This window comes from Cetorhinus maximus, chromosome 3, assembly GCF_964194155.1.
Source record: "Cetorhinus maximus chromosome 3, sCetMax3.hap1.1, whole genome shotgun sequence".
NCBI classification, from domain to species: domain Eukaryota; kingdom Metazoa; phylum Chordata; class Chondrichthyes; order Lamniformes; family Cetorhinidae; genus Cetorhinus; species Cetorhinus maximus.
The window spans coordinates 3,106,454-3,120,822 of record NC_135881.1 but is presented as its reverse complement, the minus strand read 5'-3'; the positions used below and the strand labels follow the sequence as shown (position 1 = coordinate 3,120,822).

Sequence of the window (14,369 nt, the reverse complement as noted above, 5' to 3'; positions counted from 1 at the left end):
AATTAGTAGTTTACCACAGCTTCACACTCCAACCTCTATTTCAATGTGTGGAACACTATCATGTAACTGAGTACATAGTTTCTGTTTTATGGAATGTAGTTTACTGCACTGTCTCTCACTGTAGACGTACTTCCCCATAGCTTCAAAACTCTGCAATTCCTCACCTCCCCGGTATTGTTTTTCTCCATCTGCCTGTAGGGTTTTAAATCCCTCCCTTGACATGCACTCTGCCTCTGGTCCAAGCCCCTTTGTGTTCTGCAAAGGAGATTTGGGGCTTCTCCTCGGCTCCCAGGGACGGAAGGAGGAGGACCCTCACCCCCCGAGAGGCCCCTGAAGTTGCCAGTCACCCGGACCCCGCTAACGTACAGAAACGGGTCATTACCTTCCTCGGCGTCGTTCCGTGACGCTGCCTCCAGCAACCGGACGTTATCGGGGAAACGGATCCTCTTCAGCGCCTTGTTGCTTCTCCTTTTGTCCAGCTTCGCTTTTTTGCCTTGCGTGTCCTTCTCAAACTGCGCCCACTTCTTCAGCTGCTGTGCGCGCCGTTTGTGGGCGTGTTTCAGCCGTTCCTGAGTGGTCATGCGCCCCACCAATGGCTGCTCCGCCAGGAGCTCGCTGTGTTCTGCCATGTTTGCTCACACCCCAGAGCCCGGGGTGGGGGAAACTGATGACCGGCCGGGGGTGGGGGGGGGATCTATTTATCTCCGAGCCAAAAACTAGGGGCTGAGTCACCACAATCAGCACCAAGTGAAGGGAAAAGACTTCTGCTCTGTTGCCTTGTCACATATCCTTAAGAGTCAAGACGGAATGGCACTTGCCATGACAGCGCTGGATCCTGCTACAATGGTGCCGTCCTTCCTGAAGCCAAAAATCAGTGTTGGTATTTAACCATTTCCCTGGCCCCCCTTGGCTCGTGCCCTTGTGGATATCAAGTAAAAGGAGAACACAAAAGCAACTCTGCAGATTACTCATTCAAGTGTTCCAAGTCAAATCGAGGGAAAGTGCAGAGACACTATAAACATCGCTGCTGTTGTCAGATATCAAACTGCAGCATCCGTCAGAGGCAACAACTGTCCTTCCTCCTCCTTCCCCCTCCTCCTCAGGAGCCCGTGCTCCTAGATAAGGGGTGGAGCAGTATTTAGGATGCACCAGCTGCTGAAAGGCATTTATTGGTTCGTTGCGAAAATGTCCCCCTTTTTCCCCCACACCTTCCCTCTTCCCACACAATGGATTCCAGTCAGCAGGTTTGAAGCTGGGATGGGAGGGTTAAGCGCAGGCCAGGGCAGTGTTAGGCTGAGTTTGCTGGTAAGTGTGGAAGCTCTGCACTATAGGGGACGGGGACTGGGTGCCCTGGAAGGAGACTTTCTCTTCCAGGCTCTGTTAATTCAAAGTCTCCTCAAGTCTGGTCCTGGGAGAAGAGAGTTACCAAGATGATTTGCTAGTTTGTTCTTCACAGCTCTGTCTCCAACAGCCTCAACCCTTCTCGCAGGCCTGCGAGGTAGGCTCCCCACCCCCTCATAAGATAATTTCCAGGCGAGAATACACCTTCCGGGGAGTTGCAGTGAAGATCTCTGTACACATCGCCTCCTCTGATTGGCTGGCAGGTAGAGTTGGGAAACAGTTGTGTTTAAATTAGACAGAAAACGTTAAGCACACTTCTGTGTCTCCAGGCACCTGATCCGCAGCCCGTGTTTCAGCTCGTCTTCCTGCAGTCAGTACATCAAGGTGCTGAGGGAGGATGGAAAAAAAAAAGCCATCAATAAAGGCTCTGTTGTGTAATACACACAGCTTTCAAACACTGTAGTTAGAGCGCTTCACATTTAACCCCATCAGTGCTGCAACTCCACTGACATGATCTAGGGGCACCGGAACAAAGCAGCCATTCAGCCCCTCAAGCCTGCTCCATTCAACCAGGTCATGGCTGATCTGTAACCTAAGCACATTTACTCACCTCTGTTCCACACAACCATAGAAAAGTTACAGCACAGAAGGAGGCCATTCGGCCCATCTTGTCCATGCCAGCCCGAGGACACTCAGGTGCCCTTTCTAATCCCACCTTCCTGCACCCGGCCCATAGCCCTGCAGTTTACAGCACTTTAGGTGCAGATCCAGGCACTTTTTTCCACATCTCCCGATAATCTTACTCAACAAAAATCTAATCAATCTCATTCTTGAAATTTTCAGCTGGCTTCCAGTCTCAACAGCTTCTGTTGGGGAGAGGGTTCCAGATTTCCACTCCTCTTTGAGTGAAGAAATGCTTCCCAACATCACCCCATTTTAAGGTTATGCTCCCCCTAGCCACCCACCCCCTCCCTTCCCCAAGTTCTGGACTCCCTCACCAGAGGGAAGAGCTTTTAGCTACCTTACTGAATTACCGGCTCGTTTTAAAACCCTTTGATCAGACGATCGCTCAACTTCAAAACTCAAGGGAACACAAGCCATGTTTATACCAACCACAACCCTCTAAGCCACCTCTGGTAAGGGATGATACTTAGAATGCGAGTACAGTATAGCAAGCATGTGGCCATTTGGCCCATCAAATCTGTGCTGGGGTTCAGTTCTGTACATGTCTGGTACCCTTTAAGCCCCTGTCCACTGCTCACTTTACAGCAAGTTCCAGCGGGCTGCTGGCCCAGGGGTGGTTGGGGTGGGGGGAGGGGGGAGAAAGGCAAACAAATCTAATAATATCCTTAGCGCAGGGTGTGTGCGTGCTGAGGGCTGAGGGCACACCTTCCAGGACCGGAGCAGGTACCCTGGACAAATGTTTCTCCCCGAGGGGTGCCGAGATCATTTGCATCAACTCTACTCTCAATCAGATGAGGTCAACCACCTCAGCATCGAACTGGGGTAGTGGGGCAGGTTCAGAGAGTGACCCTACCCCAGAACACGGGGCAGTTTCCCTAACTCTCGGCTATGTCAGGGCCTCAAGGATTCTTTAAAACGTGAACAAATAGAGATAGAAACAGGGAACTGATTCCGCTCACACTGATAATTGTGAAAATCTGGAACATTTCACAACTCACTCAGAGAATAAAGAGGGGTATTGGAGGATGAAGTGAGAGCAGGATTCTCCCTCAGCATCTGCTCTCTGTGGTCTCCTAGCCTACAATGGAGCCTCCTCTGTTTTCACTATTGTAGATATACCCCCAGCTGCTGATCCAGATTCACTACGGTATTTTTAAAATTCGTTCTCAGGTGTGGGTGTCACCAGCAAGGTTGGCATTAGTCCTTGGTTGCCAGGAGGGTGGTGAGAGGCTGCATTCTTCTGTTTAATACAACTGTGTGGCTTGCTGAGCCACTTTAGGGGGCAGTAGGAGTCAACCACTTTGCTGTGAGTCTGCAATCACATGTAGGCCAGGCCGGGAAAGGGCAGTGGTTTTCCTTCCCCAAAGGGCATCGGTGAGCTCAGGAGTTACCAACGAGGCAACAGCATGAATGACAGGACAGACCTTCAGGCTGGTGAAATTTAAACAGGACAAGCCTGCAAATAAGCATAAGCAAGCAGAAATAGAAGCTGAGTTGCCCGGGTATGTTGCCTTGGGTTTGGGGACCCACCCATGGTCTGTGGACACCCTCGAGGGAATGCTTCCATAATGGTCCAACTGCACATACCATCAGCCAATCAGCCTGTGGTTAGACTACATCACAGTCCCAGCAAAGAACACATTCTGTAATCCAGAGTGGCCATTCAGCCCATCGTGTCTGTTCCACTTCTCCCCCCCGGCCCAGACACGGCCCCGTCTCCCCCCCCGGCCCAGACACGGCCCCGTCTCCCCCCCGGCCCAGACACGGCCCCGTCTCCCCCCGGCCCAGACACGGCCCCGTCTCCCCCCCGGCCCAGACACGGCCCCGTCTCCCCCCCGGCCCAGACACGGCCCCGTCTCCCCCCCGGCCCAGACACGGCCCCGTCTCCCCACCGGCCCAGACACGGCCCCGTCTCCCCACCGGCCCAGACACGGCCCCGTCTCCCCACCGGCCCAGACACGGCCCCGTCTCCCCCCCGGCCCAGACACGGCCCCGTCTCCCTCTGCTTTGAGGCTTGTGTATTTTTCCTTTAAGAGATGCATTGGCTTCAACCACTCTCTGTGGTAAAGCATTCCAACGGCTAAAGGTTATATTAACTTAATTACTGTCTCTGACGGAATGGTATGTTACTGAGTGACACATATCAGGTGGGTTATTGGTTCAATACTCAAGTTGATTTTAGACACGAGAGCCCCACGGGAATACAAGTAGTCTTCAGAGTCCTTACACTGCTCACTATCCTCTCATTTCCCCAGTCACATACAGAAAGCTTTCCACAATTCACTTTCAAACTTTAAGAACTGCAGCACAGCAAATAAAAGCACTGCCTCAAGGGCTTGTAAGTAAGTTTATTACCACCCAAGACTGGAATTCAAAACATGCTACTAAATACTTTTGATTAAGGCTTTACAAAGTATCCAGGATCTCGGAGACCGGAGGATTGGAAACAGTTCAAAAATTCCGACAATTGTTCATAATCAGGAACACGAGGGGAGGCAGCTAAATATTGCAAGGAAACGGTATTAGTCGATGAAAGGTCACCAGCAGGATTGGGGGATCTGGAGGAAATAGAAAATGACCAATTAACAGTTCTAAATGGTGAATAATACCCACGAGTTAGCAGTCGGATATAAAAGCTGGAAGGACCAAAGTATAAAGTACAGGACATCAAGACATTTGAAAACAACGAGAGAGAGGGTGAGGCCAATCAACCAGCTTGCAATTAGGTGACGTTGAGTGGGGACAGTTAACCGATCGTAGTTTTAGAATAAAGAGGTCTGCCATTTAAGACAAGAGAGACGAGGAGGAATTTCTTCCCTCATTAGAGTCGTGAATCTTTGGAATTCTCTTCCCCAGTGAGCAGTGGAGGCTGGGTCATTGATTATAGTCAAGGCCGAGTTAAATGGGTTTTTGATTGACAAGGGGGTTCAAGAGTTATGGGGGGGGAACAGGCAAGAAAGTGGAGTTGAAGCCAAGATCAGATCAGCCATGATCTTATTGAATGGCAGTGCAAACCCGAGGGACCAAGGGCCTACTCCTGCTCCTGTTTTCTTATGATGTTTTTATTTGGATGAGGAAGATTGAGAGATGTGAGGTACTGGGAAAGTCTCTGTCACGGCGGAGAGCAGAATTTGGATTACAACAGTGAGATGAGGATATCGTTTTGATTTCTGAAGGAATGAGGGAGGACAGTTCAGCGACTGCAATATTGTTTAAATCACAGTGAAGAGGACAGGAATGCCACAGGCGAGCATGAGCAGCTGCAGGCTGTTTGCAAACTGCATTATTTCAACATCAATAGAGCATTTGAATATTCTGTTTATATACAAACCCATCATCGCTCAGAGTTGGCTCAGCTTCAGCTGAAGTCACAGGAGAGGGTCCAGCAACAACCCTCCGCCTGCTCACACCAGGGAGGGGGAAATGATATCAGCCAGGGATTCTGTGGCTGATCACAACGTACTGGAAGGAGCGTGCGTGTCTGTGTCTGTGTCCGTGCAGGTCCGTGCACAAGGACAGGTCTTTTCTCGTCATATAACCTGCAAACAGCAATGAGCTGATCTCCAAATGGTGCAGGGCACAGTCAGCGATCACCACAAAAAGGCAAGAGGCAATGGCTTCAGAAATGTCGCGATAACACAAATGGAACATTCAGGAGCGGGACAGTAGAGAAGAATTGAGTCCCAGAGCAGAGTCTGCAACCAATGGAGAGGCAGCACGGAGGCCTGGCAACAGGGTTCTCAAATGGAAGGATCCAAATCAATGACAATGGGGAGGAAATGATAGGAATGATTCAATGAAATTGCAGAAGATTTGCAAGAAAGTGGAATAGAACAAAGAAAGGCAATGTGACTTTTCTGAGTGACAGTGTGGGGAGGTGATGGTGTAGTGGTACTGTCACTGGACGAGTATTCCAGAGACCCAGGCTAATGCTCTGGGGACCAGGGGCAGAATTTCACACCAGCGGAATTTTTACTGTCCAGCCGAAGTTAATTGACGTTTGAATGGCTCGTCCCAATTTACGGCCCCGCCCACACCGCCGCTTGGCTGTAAAATTCCACCCCAGGGTTCGAATCCCACCATGGCAGATGGTGGGATTTGAACTCAATCAAATGAAAAGTCTAATGATGCCTATGAAACCATTGTGTCAAGTGTCATTAAATACCCATCAGGTTCACTAATGTCCTTAGCTGGTCTGATCTACATGTGATTCCAGTCCCACTCTCAATTCTTAAATGCCCTCTGAAATGCCCTGCAGTTGTACTAAACCACTAGAAAGTCAATGAGGAACAAAACCGGACGGTCCACCCAGTGGACCACCCTACATCAACTTAGGCAACAGACTGACATAGCCACCCTCACGCAATTATACCTTACAGATAATGTCCCAGACTCCACCATCACCATCCCTGGGTATGTCCTGTCCCACTGGCAGGACAGACCCAGCAGAGGTGGCGGCACAGTGGTACACAGATACATCTGTCCATGACAGTATCAGCAGGAGTGACCACCACACAGACCTAGTGGAGGCGAGGTCCTGCCTTCACATTGAGGATATCCTCTACCATGTTGTGTGGCACCACCACTGTGCTAAATGGGATAGATTTTAACTAATCTAGCAACTCAAGTCTGGGCATCCATGAGGCATTGTGGGCCATCAGCAGCAGCAGAATTGTACTCGGAACACAATCTGTAACCTCATGGCCCAGCATATCCCCCACTCTACCATTACCATCAAGCCAGGGGATCAACCCTGGTTCAATGAAGAGTGCAGGAGCAGCACCAGGCATACCTGAAAATGAGGCATCAACCTGGTGAAGCTACAACACAGGACTAATTAGAGGACAAACAGCAGAAGCAGCAAGTGATAGACAGAGCTAAGCAATTCCACAACCATCAGATCAGATTTAAGCTCTGCAGTCCTGCTACATCCAGTCGTGAATGGTGGTGAACAATTAAAACAACTCACTGGAGGAGGTGGCTCCACAAATATCCCCATCCTCAATGATGGAGGAGCCCAGCATATCAGTGCAAAAGATAAGACTGAAGAATTTGCAACAGTCTTCAGCCAGAAGTGCCAAGTGGATGATCCATCTCGGCCTCCTCCAGAGGTCCCAGCATCATAGATGTCAGTCTTCAGCCAATTCAATTCACTGCACGTGATATCAACAAACGGCTGAGGGCACTGGATAGTGCAAAGGCTTTGGGCCCTGGCAATATTCCAGCAATAGTACTGAAGACTTGTGCTCCAGAACTTGCGTGCCCCTAGCCAAGCTGTTCCAGCACAGCTACAACACTGGCACCTACCTGGCTTTGTGGAAAATTTCCAAGTTTGCTGATGACACGAAACTTGGTGCGAATGGGAGTGGTGATTAGGATGTAAAGAGGCTTTAGGCAAGTTGAGTGAGTGGGCAAATACATGGCAGATGCAGTATAATGTGGATAAGTGTGAAGTTACCCACTTCGGTAGGAGGAACTAAATGGCAGAGTATTATTTAAATGGTGCTAGATTGGGAAATGTTGATGTACAAAGGGACCTGGGTGTCCTTGTATATCAATCATTGAAAGCAAGCATGCAGGTGCAGCAAGCAGTTAAAAAGGTAAATGGTATGTTGGCCTTGATTGCGAGAGGACTTGAATACAGGGGCAAGGATGTCTTATTGCAGCTATACAGGGCTTTGGTGAGACCACATCTGGAGTATCGTGTGCAGTTTTGGTCTCCTTACCTAAGAAAGGATATACTTGCCATAGAGGGAGTGCAGCGAAGGTTCACCAGACTGATTCCTGGGATAAAAACAAAAATCTACTGCGGATGCTGGAAATCCAAAACAAAAACAGAATTACCTGGAAAAACTCAGCAGGTCTGGCAGCATCGGTGGAGAAGAAAACAGTTGACGTTTCGAGTCCACATGACCCTTCAACAGAACTGAGTATAGGTAGGAGAGGGGTGAAATATAAGCTGGTTTAAGGTGGGGGGGCGGGGGGAGAGAAGTTGAGGGTGGGGTGATTGTAGGGACAAGCAAGCAGTGATAGGAGCAGATAATCAAAAGATGTCACAGACAAAAGGATCAAAGAGGTGTTGAAGGTGGTGATATCTAAGAAAAGTGCCAATTAAGAATGGATGGCAGGACACTCAAGGTACAGCTCTAGTGGGGGTGGGGTGGAAAGACTGACAAGGTATTAGTTGTAGATTTAAAAATAATGGAAATAGGTGGGAAAAGAAAAATCTATATAAATTATTGAAAAAAACAAAAGGGAGGGGGAAGAAATGGGTGGGGATGGGGGGAGGGAGTTTAAGATCTAAAGTTGTTGAATTCAATATTCAGCCCGGAAGGCTGTAAAGTGCCTAGTCGGAAGATGAGGTGCTGTTCCTCCAGTTTGCGTTGGGCTTCACTGGAACAATGCAGCAAGCCAAGGACAGACATGTGGGCAAGAGAGCAGGGTGGAGTGTTAAAATGGCAAGCGACAGGCAGGTTTGGGTCTTTCTTGCGGACAGACCGCAGGTGTTCTGCAAAGCGGTCGCCCAGTTTGCGTTTGGTTTCTCCAATGTAGAGGAGACCGCATTGGGAGCAACGAATGCAGTAGACTAAGTTAGGGGAAATGCAAGTGAAATGCTGCTTCACTTGAAAGGAGTGTTTGGGCCCTTGGACGATGAGGAGAGAGGAAGTGAAGGGGCAGGTGTTGCATCTTCTGCGTGGGCATGGGGAGGTGCCATAGGTGCGGGTTGAGGAGTAGGGGGTGATGGAGGAGTGGACCAGGGTGTCCCGGAGGGAACGATCCCTACGGAATGCCGCCGGGGGGGTGAAGGGAAGTTGTGTTTGTTGGTGGCATCATGCTGGAGTTGGCGGAAATGGCGGAGGATGATCCTTTGAATGCGGAGGCTGGTGGGGTGGTAAGTGAGGACAAGGGGGACCCTATCATGTTTCTGGGAGGGAGGAGAAGGCGTGAGGGTGGATGCGCGGGAGATGGGCCGGACACGGTTGAGGGCCCTGTCAACGACCGTGGGTGGAAAACCTCAGTTAAGGAAGAAGGAGGACATGTCAGAAGAACTGTTTTTGAAGGTAGCGTCATCAGAACAGATGCGACGGAGGCGAAGGAACAGAGAGAATAGGATGGAGTACTTACAGGAAGCGGGGTGTGATGAGCTGTAGTCGAGGTAGCTGTGGGAGTCGGTAGGCTTGTAATGGGTATTGGTGGACAGTCTATCATCAGAAATTGAGACAGAGAGGTCAAGGAAGGGAAGAGAAGTGTCAGAGATGGACCATGTGAAAATGATGGAGGGGTGGAGATTAGAAGCAAAATTAATGAATTTTTCCAGGTCCCGACGAGAGCATGAAGCAGCACCGAAGTAATCATCGATGTACCGGAGAAAGAGTTGTGGGAGGGGGCCGGAGTAGGACTGGAACAAGGAATGTTCCACATACCCCATAAAGAGACAGGCATAGCTGGGGCCCATGCGGGTACCCATAGCCACACCTTTTATTTGGAGGAAGTGAGAGGAGTTAAAGGAGAAATTGTTCAGTGTGAGAACAAGTTCAGCCAGACGGAGGAAAGTAGTGGTGGATGGGGGTTGTTCGGGCCTCTGTTCAAGGAAGAAGCTAAGGGCCCTCAGACCATCCTGGTGGGGGATGGAGGTGTAGAGGGATTGGACATCCATGGTGAAGAGGAAGCGGTTGGGGCCAGGGAACTGGAAATTGTTGATGTGACGTAAGGTGTCAGAGGAATCACGGATGTAGGTGGGAAGGGACTGGACAAGGGGAGAGAGAAGGGAGTCAAGATAACGAGAAATGAGTTCCGTGGGGCAGGAACAGGCTGTCACGATCGGTCTGCTGGGACAGTTCTGTTTGTGGATTTTGGGTAGGAGGTAGAAGCGGGCCATCCGAGGTTGGGCGACTATCAGGTTGGAAGCTGTGGGAGGAAGATCTCCAGAGGAGATGAGGTCAGTGACAGTCCTGGAAACAATGGCTTGATGTTCCGTGGTGGGTCCAGGGAGAGGTAGGAGGAAGTGTCTGCGAGTTGACGCTCAGCCACCGCGAGGTAGAGGTCAGTGCGCCAGGCAACAACAGCACCACCCTTGTCAGCGGGTTTGATGACAATGTTGGGGTTGGACCTGAGAGAACGGAGTGCAGTAAGTTCAGAGAGAGACAGATTAGAATGGGTGAGAGGAGCAGAGAAATTGAGACGGCTAATGTCACGCCGACAGTTCTCAATGAAAAGATCAAGAGAAGGTAAGAATCCAGAGGGAGGGGTCCAGGTGGAGGGAGAATATTGGAGGTGGGTAAAAGGATCCGTTGAACGGGGAGAGGACTCCTGCCCAAAGAAGTGAGCACGGAGACGAAGACGGCGGAAGAAGAGTTCAGCGTCGTGCCGAGCCCGAAATTCATTGAGATGAGGGCGTAAGGGTATGAAACTAAGTCCTTTGCTGAGCACTGAACGTTCAGCATCGGAGAGGGGAAGGTCAGGGGGTATAGTGAATACGCGGCTGGGACTGGGATTGGAAGATGGGGTGGGGACGGAGGGACAAGCAGGGGTGGAGGGTCCCAGATGGGTGTTGGTGTCGATGGGTTGTTGGAGCTTGCGTTCCTTAGCACTTGAGAGAAAGAGAAAAAGTTTCTTGTTGAGGCGTCGGATGAGGCGAAGAATAAAATGAAACTGGGGGCACGCGCAGCTTTGAAAAAGGGTGCGGCAGTGCTGCTGGAGGGAGAGGTCGAGTGTGTTCATATGGCGGCGCATGGCACTGAGTGTGGATCTCAGAATGCGACGGGAACAGCAGTCCGAGAAACGTTTTATGTCCCGGAGATACTTGTAATCCTGGGTGGGTTCGAAACAAGAGGGATGGAATTTCAGTTGAAATCCACGTGGGGTGAGTCGGAGACGGAGACAGTCACTGAGAAAGGAAATATGGCTGTGAAAGCGGGTTTTAGTAAACACCTTGTCAAACACCAGGAGAGAAATGGAAAGCAATGAAGGTGAACAAGGCAGAAGAAACAGGCGGAAATCCTGTCGGAGAACAGAGCAATACTTCTTCAAGGAAGGCATTTCTTGAAGAGAAGTGGCAGTCAATTAAACACAGAGATAAAAACAAAAAACTACTGCGGATGCTGGAAATCCAAAACAAAAACAGAATTACCTGGAAAAACTCAGCAGGTCTGGCAGCATCGGTGGAGAAGAAAAGAGTCGACGTTTCGAGTCCACATGACCCTTCAACAGAACTGAGTATAGTTAGGAGAGGAGTGAAATATAAGCTGGTTTAAGGTGGGGGGCGGGGGGAGAGAAGTTGAGGGTGGGGTGGTTGTAGGGACAAGCATGCAGTGATAGGAGCAGATAATCAAAAGATGTCATGGCAGGATTGTCGCATGAGGAGAGATTGGGCCGACTAGGCCGGTATTCACTGGAGTTTAGAAAAATGAGAGGGGATCTCATTGAAACGTATAAACTTCTGACAGGGGTGGACAGACTGGATGCACGGAGGACGTTTCCTCTGGCTGGGGTTGTCTAGAACAAGGGGGGGTCACAGTCTCAGGATACAGGGTAGACCATTTAGGACTGAGATGAGGAGAAACTTCTTCACTCAGAGGGTGGTGAACCTGTGGAATTCTCTACCACAGAGGCAGTGGAGGCCAAGTCACTGAATATATTTAAGGAGGAAATAGATTTCTAGACTCTAAAGTCATCAAGGATATGGGGAGAGAGCAGGTGTATGGCGTTGAGAACAAAGAACAAAGAAAAGTACAGCACAGGAACAGGCCCTTCGGCCCTCCAAGCCTGCGCCGATCACATTGCCCGTCAACTAAAACATTTTGCACTTCCGGGGTCCGTATCCCTCTATTCCCATCCTATTCATGTATTTGTCAAGCTGCCTCTTAAACACCACTATCGTACCTGCTTCCACCACCTCCTCTGGCAGCGAATTCCAGACACTCAGTACCCTCTGCGTAAAAAACTTGCCCCGCACATCTCCTTTATAGTTTTCTCCTCTCACCTTAAATCTATGTCCCCTAGTAATTGACTCTTCCACCCTGGGAAAAAGCTTCTGACTATCTACTCTGTCCATGCCACTCATAATTTTGTAAAGTTCTATCAAGTTGCCCCTCAATCTCCGTCGCTCTAATGAGAACAATCCGAGTTTCTCCAACCTCTCCTCATAGCTAATAACCTCCAGACCAGGCAGCATCCTGGTAAACCTCCTCTGCACCCTCTCCAACGCCTCCATATCCTTCTGGTAATGTGGTGACCAGAATTGCACGCAATATTCCAAGTGTGGCCTAACCAAGGTTCTATACAGCTGCAGCATGACTTCCCAGCTTTTATACTCAATACCCCTGCCAATGAAGGCAAGCATGCCATATGCCTTCCTGACTACCTTATCCACCTGCGTTGCCACTTTCAGTGACCTGTGGACCTGTACACCCAGATCCCTCTGCCCATTGATGCCCTTAAGGGTTCTGAGATAGAGGATCAGCCATGATCATATTGAATGGCGGAGCAGGCTCGAAGGCTCGAATGTCCTATGCCTGCTCCTATTTTCTTTGTTTCTAAAATTGCCCAGGTATGTCCTGTACACAAAAAACAGGACAAACCCAGGCCAACCAATTACTTCCCCATCAGTCTAGTCTCGGTCATCAGTAAAGTGATGGAAGGGGTCATCAGCAGTGCTATCAAACGTCACTTACTCAGCAATAACCTGTTCACTGACCTCTCCCCCTCTCCTCTCCTCTTTCCCCACCCCCCGCCACCTTAAACCAGTTTATATTTCACCCCTCTCCTAATTTTACTCAGTTCTGTTGAAGGGTCATGAGGACTCGAAACGTCAACTCTTTTCTTCTCCGCCGATGCTGCCAGACCTGCTGAGTTTTTCCAGGTAATTCTGTTTTTGTTTTGGACCTGTTCACTGACGTCCAGTTTGGGTTCTGCCAGGGCCACTCAGCTCCTGACCTCATGATAGCCTTGGTTCAAACATGGACAAGAGAGCTGAAATCCAGAGGTGAGGTGAGAGTGACCGCCCTTGACATCAAGGCAGCATTTGACCGAGTGTGGCATCAAGGAGCCCTAGCAAAACTGGAGTCAATAGGAATCAGGGGGAAACTCTCTGCTGATTGGAGTCATACCTAGCATAAAGGAAGATGTCTGTAGTTGTTGAAGGTCAATCATCTCAGTTCCAGGACATCACTGTAGCAGTTCCTCAGGGCAGTGTCCTAGGCCCAACCATCTTCAGCTGCTTCATCAATGACCTTCCTTCAACCATAAGGTCAGAAGTGGGGATGTTCACTGATGATTGCACAATGGTCGGCACCATTCGTGACTCCTCAGATACTGAAGCAGTCCGTGTCCAAACGCAGCAAGAGCTGGACAATCTCCAGGCTTGGACTGACAAGTGGCAAGTAACATTCATGCCACACAAATACCAAGCAATGACCATCACCAACAAGAGAGAATCTAACCATCGCCCCATGACATTCAATGGTATTACCATTGCTGAATCCCCCACTATTAACATCCTGGAGATTATCATTGACCAGAAATAGAACTGGACTAGCATATAAACACTGTGGCTACAAGAGCAGGTCAGAGGCTGGCAATTCTGTGGAGAGTAACTCACCTCCAGACTCCCCAAAGCCTGTCCACAAGGCACAAGTCAGGAGTGTGATGGAATACTCTTCACTTGCCTGGATGAGTGAAGTGCCAACAACACTCAAGATGGTCGATGCCATCCAGGACAAAGGAACCCGCTTGACTGGCACCACATCCACAAACATTCACTTCCTCTACCACCAACACACAGTAGCGGCAGTGTGTACCATCTACAAGATGCACTGCAGCAACTCACCAAGGTTCCTTTGACAGCACCTTCCAAACCCACGACTGCTACCATCCAGAAGTGCAGCAGACACATGGAACACCACCTGGAAGTTCCCCTCCAAGCCACTCAACATCCTGACTTGGAAATATATCATCCTTCATGGTCGCTGGGTCAGAAATCCTTGACCTCCCTCCCTAAAAGCGCTGTGGGTGTAGCTACACCACATGGACTGCAGCGGTTCAAGAAGGCAGCTCATCACCACCTTCTCAAGGGCAACTAGGGATGGGCAACAAATGCTGGCCTAGCTGATGATGCCCACATCCAACGATGAATCAAAAAAAAACCTGCCATTGAAATGTATTTTCTGGCATTCATTGCTTAGTGCCATATCAAAACAAATAGCACGCTTTGTACAAATACGTATCAGATCAAACACAACAATGTGAAATGTTTGGCTCCAGTTTTGGAAAACTCCCATGGTTGGACAGCCATGGCTCAGTGGGTCGCATACTCACCTCTGAGTCAGGATATTGGGGGATAAAGC

At 49.7% G+C, this 14,369-nt stretch overlaps 1 protein-coding gene across 5 annotated transcripts in view; it reads right to left on the bottom strand.

The window, feature by feature from the left end:
- Window positions 1-14,369, bottom strand: part of ppp1r16a (protein phosphatase 1, regulatory subunit 16A) — a 160,308-nt gene that overhangs the window by 102,166 nt on the left and 43,773 nt on the right. For 4 of the 5 annotated variants that reach the window (XM_078536056.1, XM_078536071.1, XM_078536064.1 and 1 more), the window contains exon 2: window positions 383-1,728. In XM_078536056.1, the coding sequence (XP_078392182.1) occupies window positions 383-629 (247 nt within the window). In that variant the 5' untranslated portion in view covers window positions 630-1,728. Of the gene's footprint in view, window positions 1-382; window positions 1,729-3,612; window positions 3,632-14,369 lie in introns of those variants that run through there. The other variant, XM_078536069.1, reaches the window with a different exon arrangement.